This window comes from Lycium barbarum, chromosome 12 (genome assembly GCF_019175385.1).
Source record: "Lycium barbarum isolate Lr01 chromosome 12, ASM1917538v2, whole genome shotgun sequence".
NCBI classification, from domain to species: domain Eukaryota; kingdom Viridiplantae; phylum Streptophyta; class Magnoliopsida; order Solanales; family Solanaceae; genus Lycium; species Lycium barbarum.
This window is the reverse complement of record NC_083348.1, coordinates 64,630,884-64,643,044: the sequence shown is the minus strand read 5'-3', so window position 1 is coordinate 64,643,044 and position 12,161 is coordinate 64,630,884. Positions and strand designations below refer to the sequence as shown.

The 12,161-nt window shown below is 33.9% G+C and overlaps 1 protein-coding gene and 1 long non-coding RNA gene across 5 annotated transcripts; both read right to left on the bottom strand.

Moving 5' to 3' along the window:
• Nucleotides 1-284: 284 nt before the first annotated feature.
• Nucleotides 285-905, bottom strand: LOC132622151 (uncharacterized). The gene is made up of 2 exons (XR_009575830.1): nucleotides 760-905; nucleotides 285-679 (listed from the first exon to the last, which is right to left on the bottom strand). It is a non-coding gene; the product is annotated as an uncharacterized LOC132622151 (long non-coding RNA).
• A 3,780-nt stretch (nucleotides 906-4,685) lies between these two features.
• LOC132622150 (stress-induced protein KIN2-like) lies at nucleotides 4,686-11,907 on the bottom strand. Of its 4 annotated transcripts, XM_060336694.1 has the most exons (10): nucleotides 11,769-11,907; nucleotides 11,093-11,319; nucleotides 9,932-10,730; nucleotides 9,350-9,595; nucleotides 9,026-9,081; nucleotides 8,788-8,946; nucleotides 8,354-8,707; nucleotides 5,920-6,210; nucleotides 5,176-5,244; nucleotides 4,686-5,023 (listed from the first exon to the last, which is right to left on the bottom strand). In XM_060336694.1, exons 8-10 carry the CDS (start codon nucleotides 5,974-5,976, stop codon nucleotides 4,949-4,951), a joined length of 201 nt encoding a protein of 66 aa, XP_060192677.1. In that variant the 5' UTR covers nucleotides 5,977-6,210; nucleotides 8,354-8,707; nucleotides 8,788-8,946; nucleotides 9,026-9,081; nucleotides 9,350-9,595; nucleotides 9,932-10,730; nucleotides 11,093-11,319; nucleotides 11,769-11,907; the 3' UTR covers nucleotides 4,686-4,948. The 4 variants fall into 4 exon arrangements, 1 of the variants encoding a protein (XP_060192677.1); XR_009575827.1 differs by lacking the exon at nucleotides 5,920-6,210 and having other exon boundaries at nucleotides 4,956-5,023; XR_009575829.1 differs by lacking the exons at nucleotides 4,686-5,023; nucleotides 5,176-5,244; nucleotides 5,920-6,210 and having other exon boundaries at nucleotides 8,312-8,707; nucleotides 9,932-10,705.
• Between the last annotated feature and the right edge of the window lie 254 nt (nucleotides 11,908-12,161).

Genomic DNA, 12,161 nt, shown 5'->3' with positions numbered 1-12,161 from the left:
ACAAAGAGACCTTCTAATTCACGATTCATATGCAGATTTATACACTGTTTCATAACCCTCTAATTCACAATTCATCTGGTATAGAAACATTGAAAATTATAAGAAAATCACATACCTCGTCAGATAAAAGTTGACCACTGTATGAAATCGTGTGGAAACAATCCCTCTTTGTCACATAAATTGATCCAAATATAAAAGGCACGGAAAGATTATTTTTTTCCTCGGGATAAATCTCTTTGGCGCTTTAAAATCATGAAAATGAAAAATAATCAACACATACGGATCATTGTAAAAGAAAAGAAAAATCTTAAAACAATGAAGCTACCTTTGTGTTGAAATCATCCCATCATCAACAAACTCAGCAAATGCTCTACCCTCAGGTGAATAGGGATCAAACTCATCAACATTGTTCACAAAAGGACACTTCTCCTCAAAAATGCACTTGGGCGCTGACTTTGACGTGCAACTTATATTAGAACCAAAATCTACCACAAATGGAGAAGAAACACATTTTGCTGGAAACTTTTTCCGAGCCAATTCTTCAGGTGCCATGTCTTGTTTTTGGCATGTTGCTAATGAAGCACAATTTGGAAAATATTTAACTTGGTCAAAACTTCATCAGTGAGTTCATTGTCATGCCACATGTTTGAATCATTCACAACTGGTGTTTCCGCTGCCCCTAACACAGAGAAAAGGTATATTATAAGTTATATAAATAAAAGATAATTATGTAATTCAGAAGGCGAGGGAATAATATACCAGAAACACCACCAGTACTCCCTCATTTTTCTTGACACTTGACTTAGTTTGCTCAGCAGGCATATTTCCTTCAGGAGCATCCGCGGCAAAGTCATGATCATCGAAATGCTGATACTCGTCGTGGTCATATGTATCATCATCATCATCATCATCAACATTCTGATGTTTCTAATAAAAACAACATAGAATTGAGGTTACATATTATTATTTTTAAAACAGAAGGAAATAAAATCTGGAAAAAGCGTACCTCAGAAACAGGAACGCCATCCTCCTTTTCTTGGTAGAGGAATCTTTACATTTAAACTTCAGGAAAAAAAAAGGAATGAAATGAAGGATAAACGTATATACATACGTATTGAATACTCTATCAAATGATTAATTGTTGCCTTGGAATCAAACTAATTGAAGAGTTTTTCAAAGGAAGAAACCACGTATTGTTGAGTACCGCAAATATTTAGGTAAGCTAGAGAACAAAAACAAAATGACAATAGTAAAACCAACAAAGCATATGTATACAACAAACTGGAAAAGGGACAAGTTAATACATTACCTTTCCGACGTCAAGCCTCAACTCATTAATTTCAGCCTTCAAATCATCAGGGCTCGCAAAACTATTGCATCTTGGACGAGGATGTTACTTCTGTGCATAAACTGGGGATGCAACGTTAGAATGATTATTGTCAAAGTTACGCACATCTTCTTCCAATGGAAGATCAAAATTGACATCTTAAAAAAATGCCGCAAGATTCAGCCTTGATATCTCTTCACTGTTAGGGGTAATGTTCTGGTACTCCAACTATAACAATAATAAAAAAAATTGATATAAACACAAATTAAAGAAGAAAAAATGTTTAAAGTAAGAAAAAATGTAGCATGTACATGATTATAAATGACTTATACAAAATAAAATGGAATCTGCCTATCTTGTATACATGATTATACATAGTCAGATCTCAATTTTTTTGTATAAGCCATGTATAATCATGTATACATGTCACAATCTCATTTCTGACTATGATGTATACATGATTATACATGACATATACAGATCATACATTTCACTTAAATAACAACAAGCTAGCACATTCAGAAATACTTTTCTCAAACCACAATCATAAACATATATCAAATAGCAAACAAGAACTTTACCTGATAAATACTAGTCATGAGTTTCCCACTAGTTAGGTCCACAAACGTCGGAGCTTATTTGACTTTCCAGTTAAGGATGTGTTGCACACTATTCCCAACACAAGAAGCTAGAGTATTGTCACCGTGGAGCAACACTCATAAAACCATACTTGGAATGCAAGTGGCAAACCCCCGAGCCTGTACATCGTCAACTTGGTACGCAGTTTATCCCTCATTGTTCTGAACATGTCTTCAAATACTTTTATGCCTCATGCATACCTCTAATACCGACCACTCTCAACTATATCAAAATCTTTTTTTAATATGCTTTGCTTATTAGCATCAGAGAAAAGGAAATGGTGGACGAATACTAGTATGGCCATTTTGAGCGCATCCTCATCTGAGTTCCAACCCTTTTGCTTGAAGCGATCAAGCATACTCTCCCTCGTTACTGATTTTTTTCCATCTCCAGGAAAATACTCTTTTAGTAACCTGTTAACTTTTGGCTCATCATACACAGTGTTATCATCTTCGTAACACTTCAACCCAGTAACCAAAGCAAATTCTCTGATGCCAAATCGCAAGGTATTGCCATTGAGCTTAATCCATATCTCTTTTTCACAACCAAGGGCAATTTCCTTCAAGTAACAAAGCATATATGAGTTGATTCTGATTGTTGAAGGGAGGCAAGTCAAGGAAGTAGCCAAAACAACTATCCCGAAACATTGTTGTTGTGTTTCAGTCAAGTGTATTGCTTCAAAATGCTGACAATCTCTGTGTTTGTATGACAACTAATCCTGGTTTGGAAATGTTCATCAGCTTCTAGATAGTACTCACCAACATAAACATGAAAAGAAAAAAGAACAGTGAGAATTAAACGGAAGAAAGAATGATATACCAAATTTCAGTTTAGATATACATATTTATATTAGTTTATACAAGTATAAGTCCTCTCTAGAACAAAGGGAACTCATTCAAAATAGCCCCAAGTGCAGATATACATACTTATACCAGTTTATACGAGTATAAGTCCCCGACTAGAAAACAAGAAAATCATTCAAAAATAGGCACCAAGGTCCAGATATACATAGTTATACCAGTTTATACAAAGCTAAATATGTGAACAAAATAAAGCTAGAACAAAATATGTGAATCAAAAAACTTACTTCGCTGGGAGAGATTTTAGCAAGATGGGAGTTGCTTCACTAAGAAGTGTAGAGAAAGGAAGAGTGTTGTTCGCGTGAGGAGAGAGTGTTTTATCTTATTTCATATTGTCCGAAATTGGGCCATTTCCGGTAAGAACCCCAAATATAGGCCATTTCGGATAAATAATAGGCCCAATGAATCACACAATGTTATTTTCCCAAATTTTATTGCTCTATAAATTAAAAATAAAACATAGTTGAAGAGTACATAGTTCATGTTTCAAGCTTCGGAAGAAATATTTTGGAACAACCAATTTTTGTATTTTTTTTTGGAAACAAGTCTTCAAACTTCTTGAATCGGTAATCTCATTCTAATGTTAAAGTATTGTTTTTTATTTTATATTTGTCATTTTTGTTATTTGACTTTGTAGATAGTTTTTAAAATATTTGTTAGAATTTTAATACGTCAATTAGAAAATATGATTCCAGTTATTCAAAAACTCCAAAAAATATATAGTAAAAATATGACAAAATCTTAGGAGCTCTTGGTAAATATTTGATAAACAATACAAAGCTAAATTAAAAAATGTAGGATAATGTTCTTTAGATGAACAAGTCACTAACTTAGTTGAGCTAGATGATAATAAAATTCAAATAAGAAGAAGTGATAAATCTGATGTAAGATATCAAGAAAAGGGAGATCATTAGACAACGAGAGCTTAAGTTATTAAGACTCACTTGTCTTCCGGAGCTTGGGCCTACTACCAGAGATCCCATCAATATGGTAGGCCTTGATGATCTCCGAGATTTCTTCTTATGATAAACCAATATTCTTGTTATTGTTTCGACTCATATTCCCCAAAAATGAATACTGCTCTAATAGCTCCAATAAATTAAATACGTGCATTAAGATACTTTTAAAAATGTTGCCTTAACTTTGAGTGTTCCTTAAAAGATACAGTTTTTACTGTTAATGCCATCCCTTTACTTCATATAAACATTATGGAGTATAGCGATTTGAGATACACATACATCGCACATGTTTAGAAACTAATTATGTATAATACATACACTATGAAATTTATAAATTGTATTGTAACAAAAATATTTTTTATGTATAACATATTTTTTAAAATTGTAACATGTATGTTCGTTTGATTTTGGTTTGAATTTTTTAGTTAATACCATATTATACCAATTATGTTCGGGTTTTTTTTCTTCAATACCAAATCAAATCATTCTCAATTTTATTTTATTTTTGTTTGCTTGGGATTGTCAGTTTAATGCGATTTGTCAATTATTTTTGTACACTTCTAGGTACCGAGAGTATCCATCGATTATGTTTACTAAAAAGATATTTTCCTAGATTTCCTATACCAACGAACTTCGTATAGGTAAAGAATGATTATCGAGGGATATCCCTCGACAATCCTCATCAGTAAAACAATCTTTTATTAAGTGAACCTACATTACGTTTACACTGGAGCTCTATTTTAGGGGTTAAGGACTAAAACGAGCTTTTATCGTAACGGCGAGGTAATTTTAGACCATCTTAAATTCCCTAGGAGGCAGGGACATTATTCTTTCAGGTCTCTTTATATGAAGTTCCATGGACAGAAATCGTAATGCAATTGCGATAAATAAGCTGGGTGATTAAGGAGAATCAAGCATTATTATTAGATAAAACCAAAAAGAAATTAGCCAGGCATGACATTATTGCACTGGCACAGCTTCCTCCTCTTCTTCAATTCAGAAACATAAAACTTCTTAATTATGCTTAAACCTAAGTAACTGATTCTCCCCCCATTTCTGAATTAAAAGGTTCAAAATAAAAAAAATAAAAAGATAAAAAAGGTAGAGCGGATAGCTAGCCTAAATGTTGAACAAAGTTGTCCATGATGTGAGATCCATGTTTATTACTTGTTCATGCCAGTAGCATTTTTAACTGCATCTGCTGCCCCTTGAGCCGTGGCCTTCATTTGCTGCCCCGCCTATAAAAATGACATAAGAACAAACAAATTACACGATGTTGGTGTATACAAGTTAAATTCAACCCAGAGGAGTTACTCAGTAAATTAGAGAAACGTGAGAGTTCAATTATTTGATTGATGTGTAAAACAACAAATAATGAAAAATACAAAACCTGCTGCATTGTTTCTTGGGCAGACTGCGCAACATTGCCAGCCTTTTCCATTATCTGATTACCCTTTTCCTGATAGATATATAGCAAGAGTTTAAGTTCTATGTATTTACGTGTAAGTGCACAAATAGATCAGTTAAATGGTAACACAATTTAATAACACTAAACGGTATTCTAAAATAAATGATAAGTAGCATGTCATCACAGGTTAAATTAGACTAATGATGTAAAAAAAATTTACACCATCCGTGTATATCTTAAATCCATATAACAAGAGTTTAAGTTTTGCGCATTCTGCGCACTAACAATATATACAACAGATATTTACACAATCAGGTCACTTAAATGTTGTAACTCATTCTACAATACTAAAGAATGTTATACATCCTAAAATAAATGATAAGAAACATGTCATAAGAAGTAAAATACATAACTCCTATTTCTTAAACTAAAAGGTCTTTTGGCCACACTATTTTGGCCACAATGACCCAAATGAGGTAAATTCATATGATTATTTAGGACAAATTTAATAATTTATGCTTACTTAATGTCATTTCTATCTTTTTTTTCTCAAAGTTTATCTTAATTTAAAATTGTACAATAGAGGTTATGGTGATTTTTACATAAGTGTGGCCAAATTTTGGTCAAATTGGTGTGGCCATTTAGCAACTCTCGTTGTTAAAAATTCATTACAGCAGTGACATGATATATAAGGGGAGGAGAAGCATGAAGAGCAATAATGCTGACCTGAGCTTGGCCCTTGGCCTGGCCAGCTTGGTAACCAATGTTTTGAGAATTATCCATATTTGCTTTGCTTTTGAAATTAACAACAAATTAAACTGAAACTATGAATTTGTAGTGTAGTATTGGAGATTCCTATTGGTGATGGATACGTTTTTGCTTTGTATTTATAGCTGGTGAAACCCATTCGATGCTTGACACCTATAAATGTGTATAGGTTGAAAAAGCTTGGCCACATTCGAGTCTGATCCAACGGGAGCCTCAAGACTTGGAGGAAGATCTGTTATTACGCTGTTCCTGGCCAATCAAATCGGTATATGTAGTGATTATCTTTATGGTCGTTTAGTAATGGTATTGGAGCAATTAATCCCAACATAAAATCTACAATAGTATTTGATCGGCTGCATTAGAAAAAATCATCTCATAATTAATAGGAGTACAACGTTTGGTGGTTAGTATTAAGTAACACCAATATTGATTAATTATTCAAGAATGTAATATATTATTTTACACAAGATAGAATACGAAGTAAGAATACGTGTATTAATTAGCATTATGGGAATTATGGACACTACAAATAAACGCTGGATTTGCGGGGGTTATTATAACCGCCGCAAAATTATACTAATTGTGGAGGTTAGTGTAGGCCCCGCTATTTTTCATTGGATTTGCGGGGGTTTTAACCTCGGCTAGACCTATTAAAAAAAAAGGCTCCACAAATATATACCCAAAACCTCGTTTTTTTAATTTTGCCCCTCATTTTTTGCCAAACCCAGAACACTCTCTCTCAAATTTCTCAACTCTCACACTCTCTCTCTCTAAAATTTCCCCAAATCGCTCATATTTTCAGATTTCTTAGAAAATCTAAGGTTGAAGATCCAAAATCAATGTTGAAAATATAAGATTTCTTCAAGTTTCTACTGATTTTCAGGTATTCTTCTTCCTTTTTTTTTTTTTTCTCTACAAATTGTTATTTAGTTTATTTTCATCTTGCATGTGGATTTTCTATGCATCAATGCTGGATTTTTGTATTTTTCCACAATTAAAATTGACAGTTTGAAGGCATTGAACTATGGAATTTACAGTTTGAAGGCATACATAGTTGTTGTGATTTGGATAATAACTAGGAATAACAACAGTAAATAGCATTTGTTTGATCCTTCGATTTGGATTTTGGAACTTATGAGCTTGTTATTTTGAATCGGAAATCGGTGAATTAGTTTAACTCTTATTTACTGGTGTTGTTTCAAGTTGTTATTCAAATTAGCAGTTGCTTTGGTTTCTATGTAAGCTAGAATCTGTATGAGTTTTTTGCTCTCTTTCATTAGTTTTTGCTTAATTGAATCTGTATCATGTTTTTTGTTAATTAGACTCTATAGTCTTGAGATAATGAGAAGAACTCTTCATGTTTGGGAATTGAAAAAATTGGGAATTAAACTGGTTCCGCTACCAGAAATTGAGGCTATAAGTGTCATTATCTATCTAGAGAATTGAACCACTGTGTTAAACTGCGTTTGCCTGGTAATAAATTGGTGCATATTATGGAATAAATTGATGTCAAAGCTTTTATAACGTCTTTTGCTGCTTTACTCTTGGAAGCATTATAAACCTAACAAGAAAAGCAACAATAATCATGTGCCTGCTAAAAAGAAGAAGCAAAAGAAAATGCCTGCAAAAATATTACGTTACTTTCCGCTAAAACCAAGATTGCAAAGGTTGTTCATGTGCTCGAAGATTGCAGAGCATATGCGATGGCATGCAAAGAATAGTAATAGAGATGCAATCATGAGGCATCCTAGAGACGGTGAAGCTTGGAAGAGGTTTGATACTACTTTTCTTGAATTTTCTTTTGATCCCCGAAATGTTCGTTTAGGCCTAGCTAGTGATGGTTTCAATCCTTTTGGGACGATGAGTACTACTTATAGCATTTGGCCAGTGATTTTGATTCCATATAACCTTCCACCTTGGTTGTGTACGAAGCAACCAAATTTGATCCTATCAATGATCATTCCAGGTCCACGTACGGCGGGAAATAATATAGATGTATACCTACAACCCCTTATTAAGGAGTTGAATGAGTTATGGTGTGAAGGTGTGGAAACTTTTGATTCATCGAATGAAATGTTTAGAATGCGTGCTGCTCTTATGTGCCATATTATGGGAAGGTTGAAGATATTATTGAGCTTAATTGTTATGGTCGATTCAGGGTTGTTCTCTTCAAATGTCAATGGGCTGACACTACTCGGGATAGAGGGTTCAAAAGAGATGCTTGGAATTTTAACTGTGTCAATTTTTCTAGATTGATTCACACTGGCACGGGAAGATTATTTTTTTCCCCGGGATAAATCTCTTTGGCGCTTTAAAATCATGAAAATGAAAAATAATCAACACATACGGATCATTGTAAAAGAAAAGAAAAATCTTAAAACAATGAAGCTACCTTTGTGTTGAAATCATCCCATCATCAACAAACTCAGCAAATGCTCTACCCTCAGGTGAATAGGGATCAAACTCATCAACGTTGTTCACAAAAGGACACTTCTCCTCAAAAATGCACTTGGGCACTGACTTTGATGTGCAACTTACATTAGAACCAAAATCTACCACAAATGGAGAAGAAACACATTTTGCTGGAAACTTTTTCCGATCCAATTCTTCAGGTGCCATGTCTTGTTTTTGGCATGTTGCTAATGAAGCACAATTTGGAAAATATTTAACTTGGTCAAAACTTCATCAGTGAGTTCATTGTCATGCCACATGTTTGAATCATTCACAACTATTGTTTCCGCTGCCCCTAACACAGAGAAAAGGTATATTATAAGTTATATAAATAAAAGATAATTATGTAATTCAGAAGGCGAGGGAATAATATACCAGAAACACCACCAGTACTCCCTTATTTTCCTTGACACTTGACTTAGTTTGCTTAGCAGGCATATTTCCTTCAAGAGCATCCGCGGCAAAGTCATGATCATCGAAATGCTGATACTCGTCGTGGTCATGTGTATCATCATCATCAACATTTTGATGTTTCTAATAAAAACAACATAGAATTGAGGTTACATATTATTATTTTTAAAACAAAAGGAAATAAAATCTGGAAAAAGCGTACCTCAGAAACAGGAACGTCATCCTCCTTTTCTTGGTAGAGGAATCTTTACATTGAAACTTCAAGAAAAAAAAAGGAATGAAGTGAAGGATAAACGTATATACATACGTATTGAATACTCTATCAAATGATTAATTGTTGCCTTGGAATCAAACAAATTGAAGAGTTTTTCAAAGGAAGAAGCCACGTATTGCTGAGTACCGCAAATTTTTAGGTAAGCTAGAGAACAAAAAAAAAATGACAATAGTAAAACCAACAAAGCATATGTATACAACAAACTGGAAAAAGGATACAACAAACTGGAAAAGGGACAAGTTAATACATTACCTTTCCGACGTCAAGCCTCAACTCATTAATTTCAGCCTTCAAATCATCAGGGCTCGCAAAACTATTGCATCTCGGACGAGGCTGTTGCTTCTGTGCATAAACTGGGGATGCAACGTTAGAATGATTGTTGTCAAAGTTACGCACATCTTCTTCCAATGGAAGATCAAAATTGACATCTTAAAAAAATGCCGCAAGATTCAACCTTGATATCTCTTCACTAGTAGGGGTAATGTTCCGGTACTCCAACTACAACAATAATAAAAAAAAGTTGATATAAACACAAATTAAAGTAAGAAAAAATGTAACATGTACATGATTATAAATGACTTATACAAAATAAAATGGAATCTGCCTATCTTGTATACATGATTATACATAGTCAGATCTCAATTTTTTTGTATAAGCCATGTATAATCATGTATACATGTCACAATCTCATTTCTGACTATGATGCATACATGATTATACACGACATATACAGATCATACATTTCACTTAAATAACAACAAGCTAGCACATTCAGAAATACTTTTCTCAAACCACAATCATAAACATATATCAAATAGCAAACAAGAACTTTACCTGATAAATACTAATCATGAGTTTCCCACTAGTTAGGTCCACAAACGTCGGAGCTTATTTGACTTTCCAGTTAAGGATGTGTTGCACACTATTCCCAACACAAGAAGCTAGAGTTTTGTCACCGTGGAGCAACACTCATAAAACCATACTTGGAATGCAAGTGGCAAACCCCCGAGCCTGTACATCGTCAACTTGGTACGCAGTTTATCCCTCATTGTTCTGAACATGTCTTCAAATACTTTTATGCCTCATGCATACCTCTAATACCGACCACTCTCAACTATATCAAAATCTTTTTTTAATATGCTTTGCTTATTAGCATCAGAGAAAAGGAAATGGTGGACGAATACTAGTATGGCCATTTTGAGCGCATCCTCATCTGAGTTCCAACCCTTTTGCTTGAAGCGATCAAGCATACTCTCCCTCGTTACTGATTTTTTTCCATCTCCAGGAAAATACTCTTTCAGTAACCTGTTGACTTTTGGCTCATCATACACAGTGTTAGCATCTTCGTAACACTTCAACCCAGTAACCAAAGCAAATTCTCTGATGCCAAATCGCAACGTATTACCATTGAGCTTAATCCATATCTCTTTTTCACAACCAGGGGAAATTTCCTTGAAGTAACAAAGCATATATGAGTTGATTTTGATTGTTGAAGGGAGGCAAGTCAAGGAAGTAGCCAAAACAACTATCCCGAAACATTGTTGTTGTGTTTCAGTCAAGTATTTCTTCAAAATGCTGACAATCTCTGTGTTTGTATGACAACTAATCCTGGTTTGGAAATGTTCATCAGCTTCTAGATAGTACTCACCAACATAAACATGAAAAGAAAAAAGAACAGTGAGAATTAAACGGAAGAAAGAATGATATACCAAATTTCAGTTTAGATATACATATTTATATTAGTTTATACAAGTATAAGTCCTCTCTAGAACAAAGGGAACTCATTCAAAATAGCCCCAAGTGCAGATATACATACTTATACCAGTTTATACGAGTATAAGTCCCCGACTAGAAAACAAGAAAATCATTCAAAAATAGGCACCAAGGTCCAGATATACATAGTTATACCGGTTTATACAAAGCTAAATATGTGAACAAAATAAAGCTAGAACAAAATATGTGAATCAAAGACTCATCACACAAAAGCCAGAATACCTTCTTTTTGGCTAGAGCTGGAACCTTCTTCTTTTTCTTTTTACTAGTTGCATTGTCACTCTCGGCCTTTATCTTGCCGGCCTTAATAGATTTAACAGTTTGCTTCGCCTGCGAGTGGGTACTTCTAATGCTTCCCTGTTTAGGAGGAGCAACAGGGTCTCAAAATCATCGTCTTCATTATCATTATTACCACGACGATTACTTGAACACATTTTCACGCACACCTACTGAAAAGACAAATAAAAGATGTAGATGAGGATCATAAAGCAATCTGCAATCTCACGGAATAAGGATCATAAAAAATGAAGATGCATAAAAAAGCTCACAGGAACAATCACCATATGAAATCAACACAAAAAAACAACTAAAACAGTGCATACAAGTAAAGTATACTCCTATTAGCTTCGAAAATCAAAACGAACATACCCTAATTAACACCAAAATTAAACCCTAAACCAAACTAAAAACACTTTAAAAAGCAAAATCGGGTACCTTAACGCAAAATCAAATAGAAATTGGCTACTATTGAAGACCCTAATAAAAGGGAAGAAGAAGCTTATTCAATTGTAAAAGACAAATGCTACTGCGAAGGCACTGATAAAAGAGAAAACGAAAATGAAGCACAAAATTAGAACAACAATGGCGGAAAGAAATTGAGAAGAAGAAGAAAACTTACTTCGCTGGGAGAGATTTTAGCAAGATGGGAGTTGCTTCACTAAGAAGTGTAGAGAAAGGAAAGCGTTGTTCGCGTGAGGAGAGAGTGTTTTATCTTATTTCATATTGTCCGAAATTGGGCCATTTCCGGTAAGAACCCCAAATATAGGCCATTTCGGATAAATAATAGGCCCAATGAGTCACACAATGTTATTTTCCCAAATTTTATTGCTCTATAAATTAAAAATAAAACATAGTTGAAGAGTACATAGTTCATGTTTCAAGCTTCGGAAGAAATATTTTGGAACAACCAATTTTTTTATTTTTTTTTGGAAACAAGTCTTCAAACTTCTTGAATCGGTAATCTCATTCTAATGTTAAAGTATTATTTTTTATTTTTTATTTGTCATTTTTG

Coding starts and splice junctions, on each gene's coding strand:
- LOC132622150 (XM_060336694.1), bottom strand. CDS start 5,976: ATGGATAATTCTCAAAACATTGGTTACCAAGCTGGCCAGGCCAAGGGC. Junction 5,245..5,919: donor AGGCCAAGGGCCAAGCTCAG/GTCAGCATTATT, acceptor TATATCTATCAG/GAAAAGGGTAATCAGATAAT. Junction 5,024..5,175: donor CCCAAGAAACAATGCAGCAG/GTTTTGTATTTT, acceptor TCATTTTTATAG/GCGGGGCAGCAAATGAAGGC.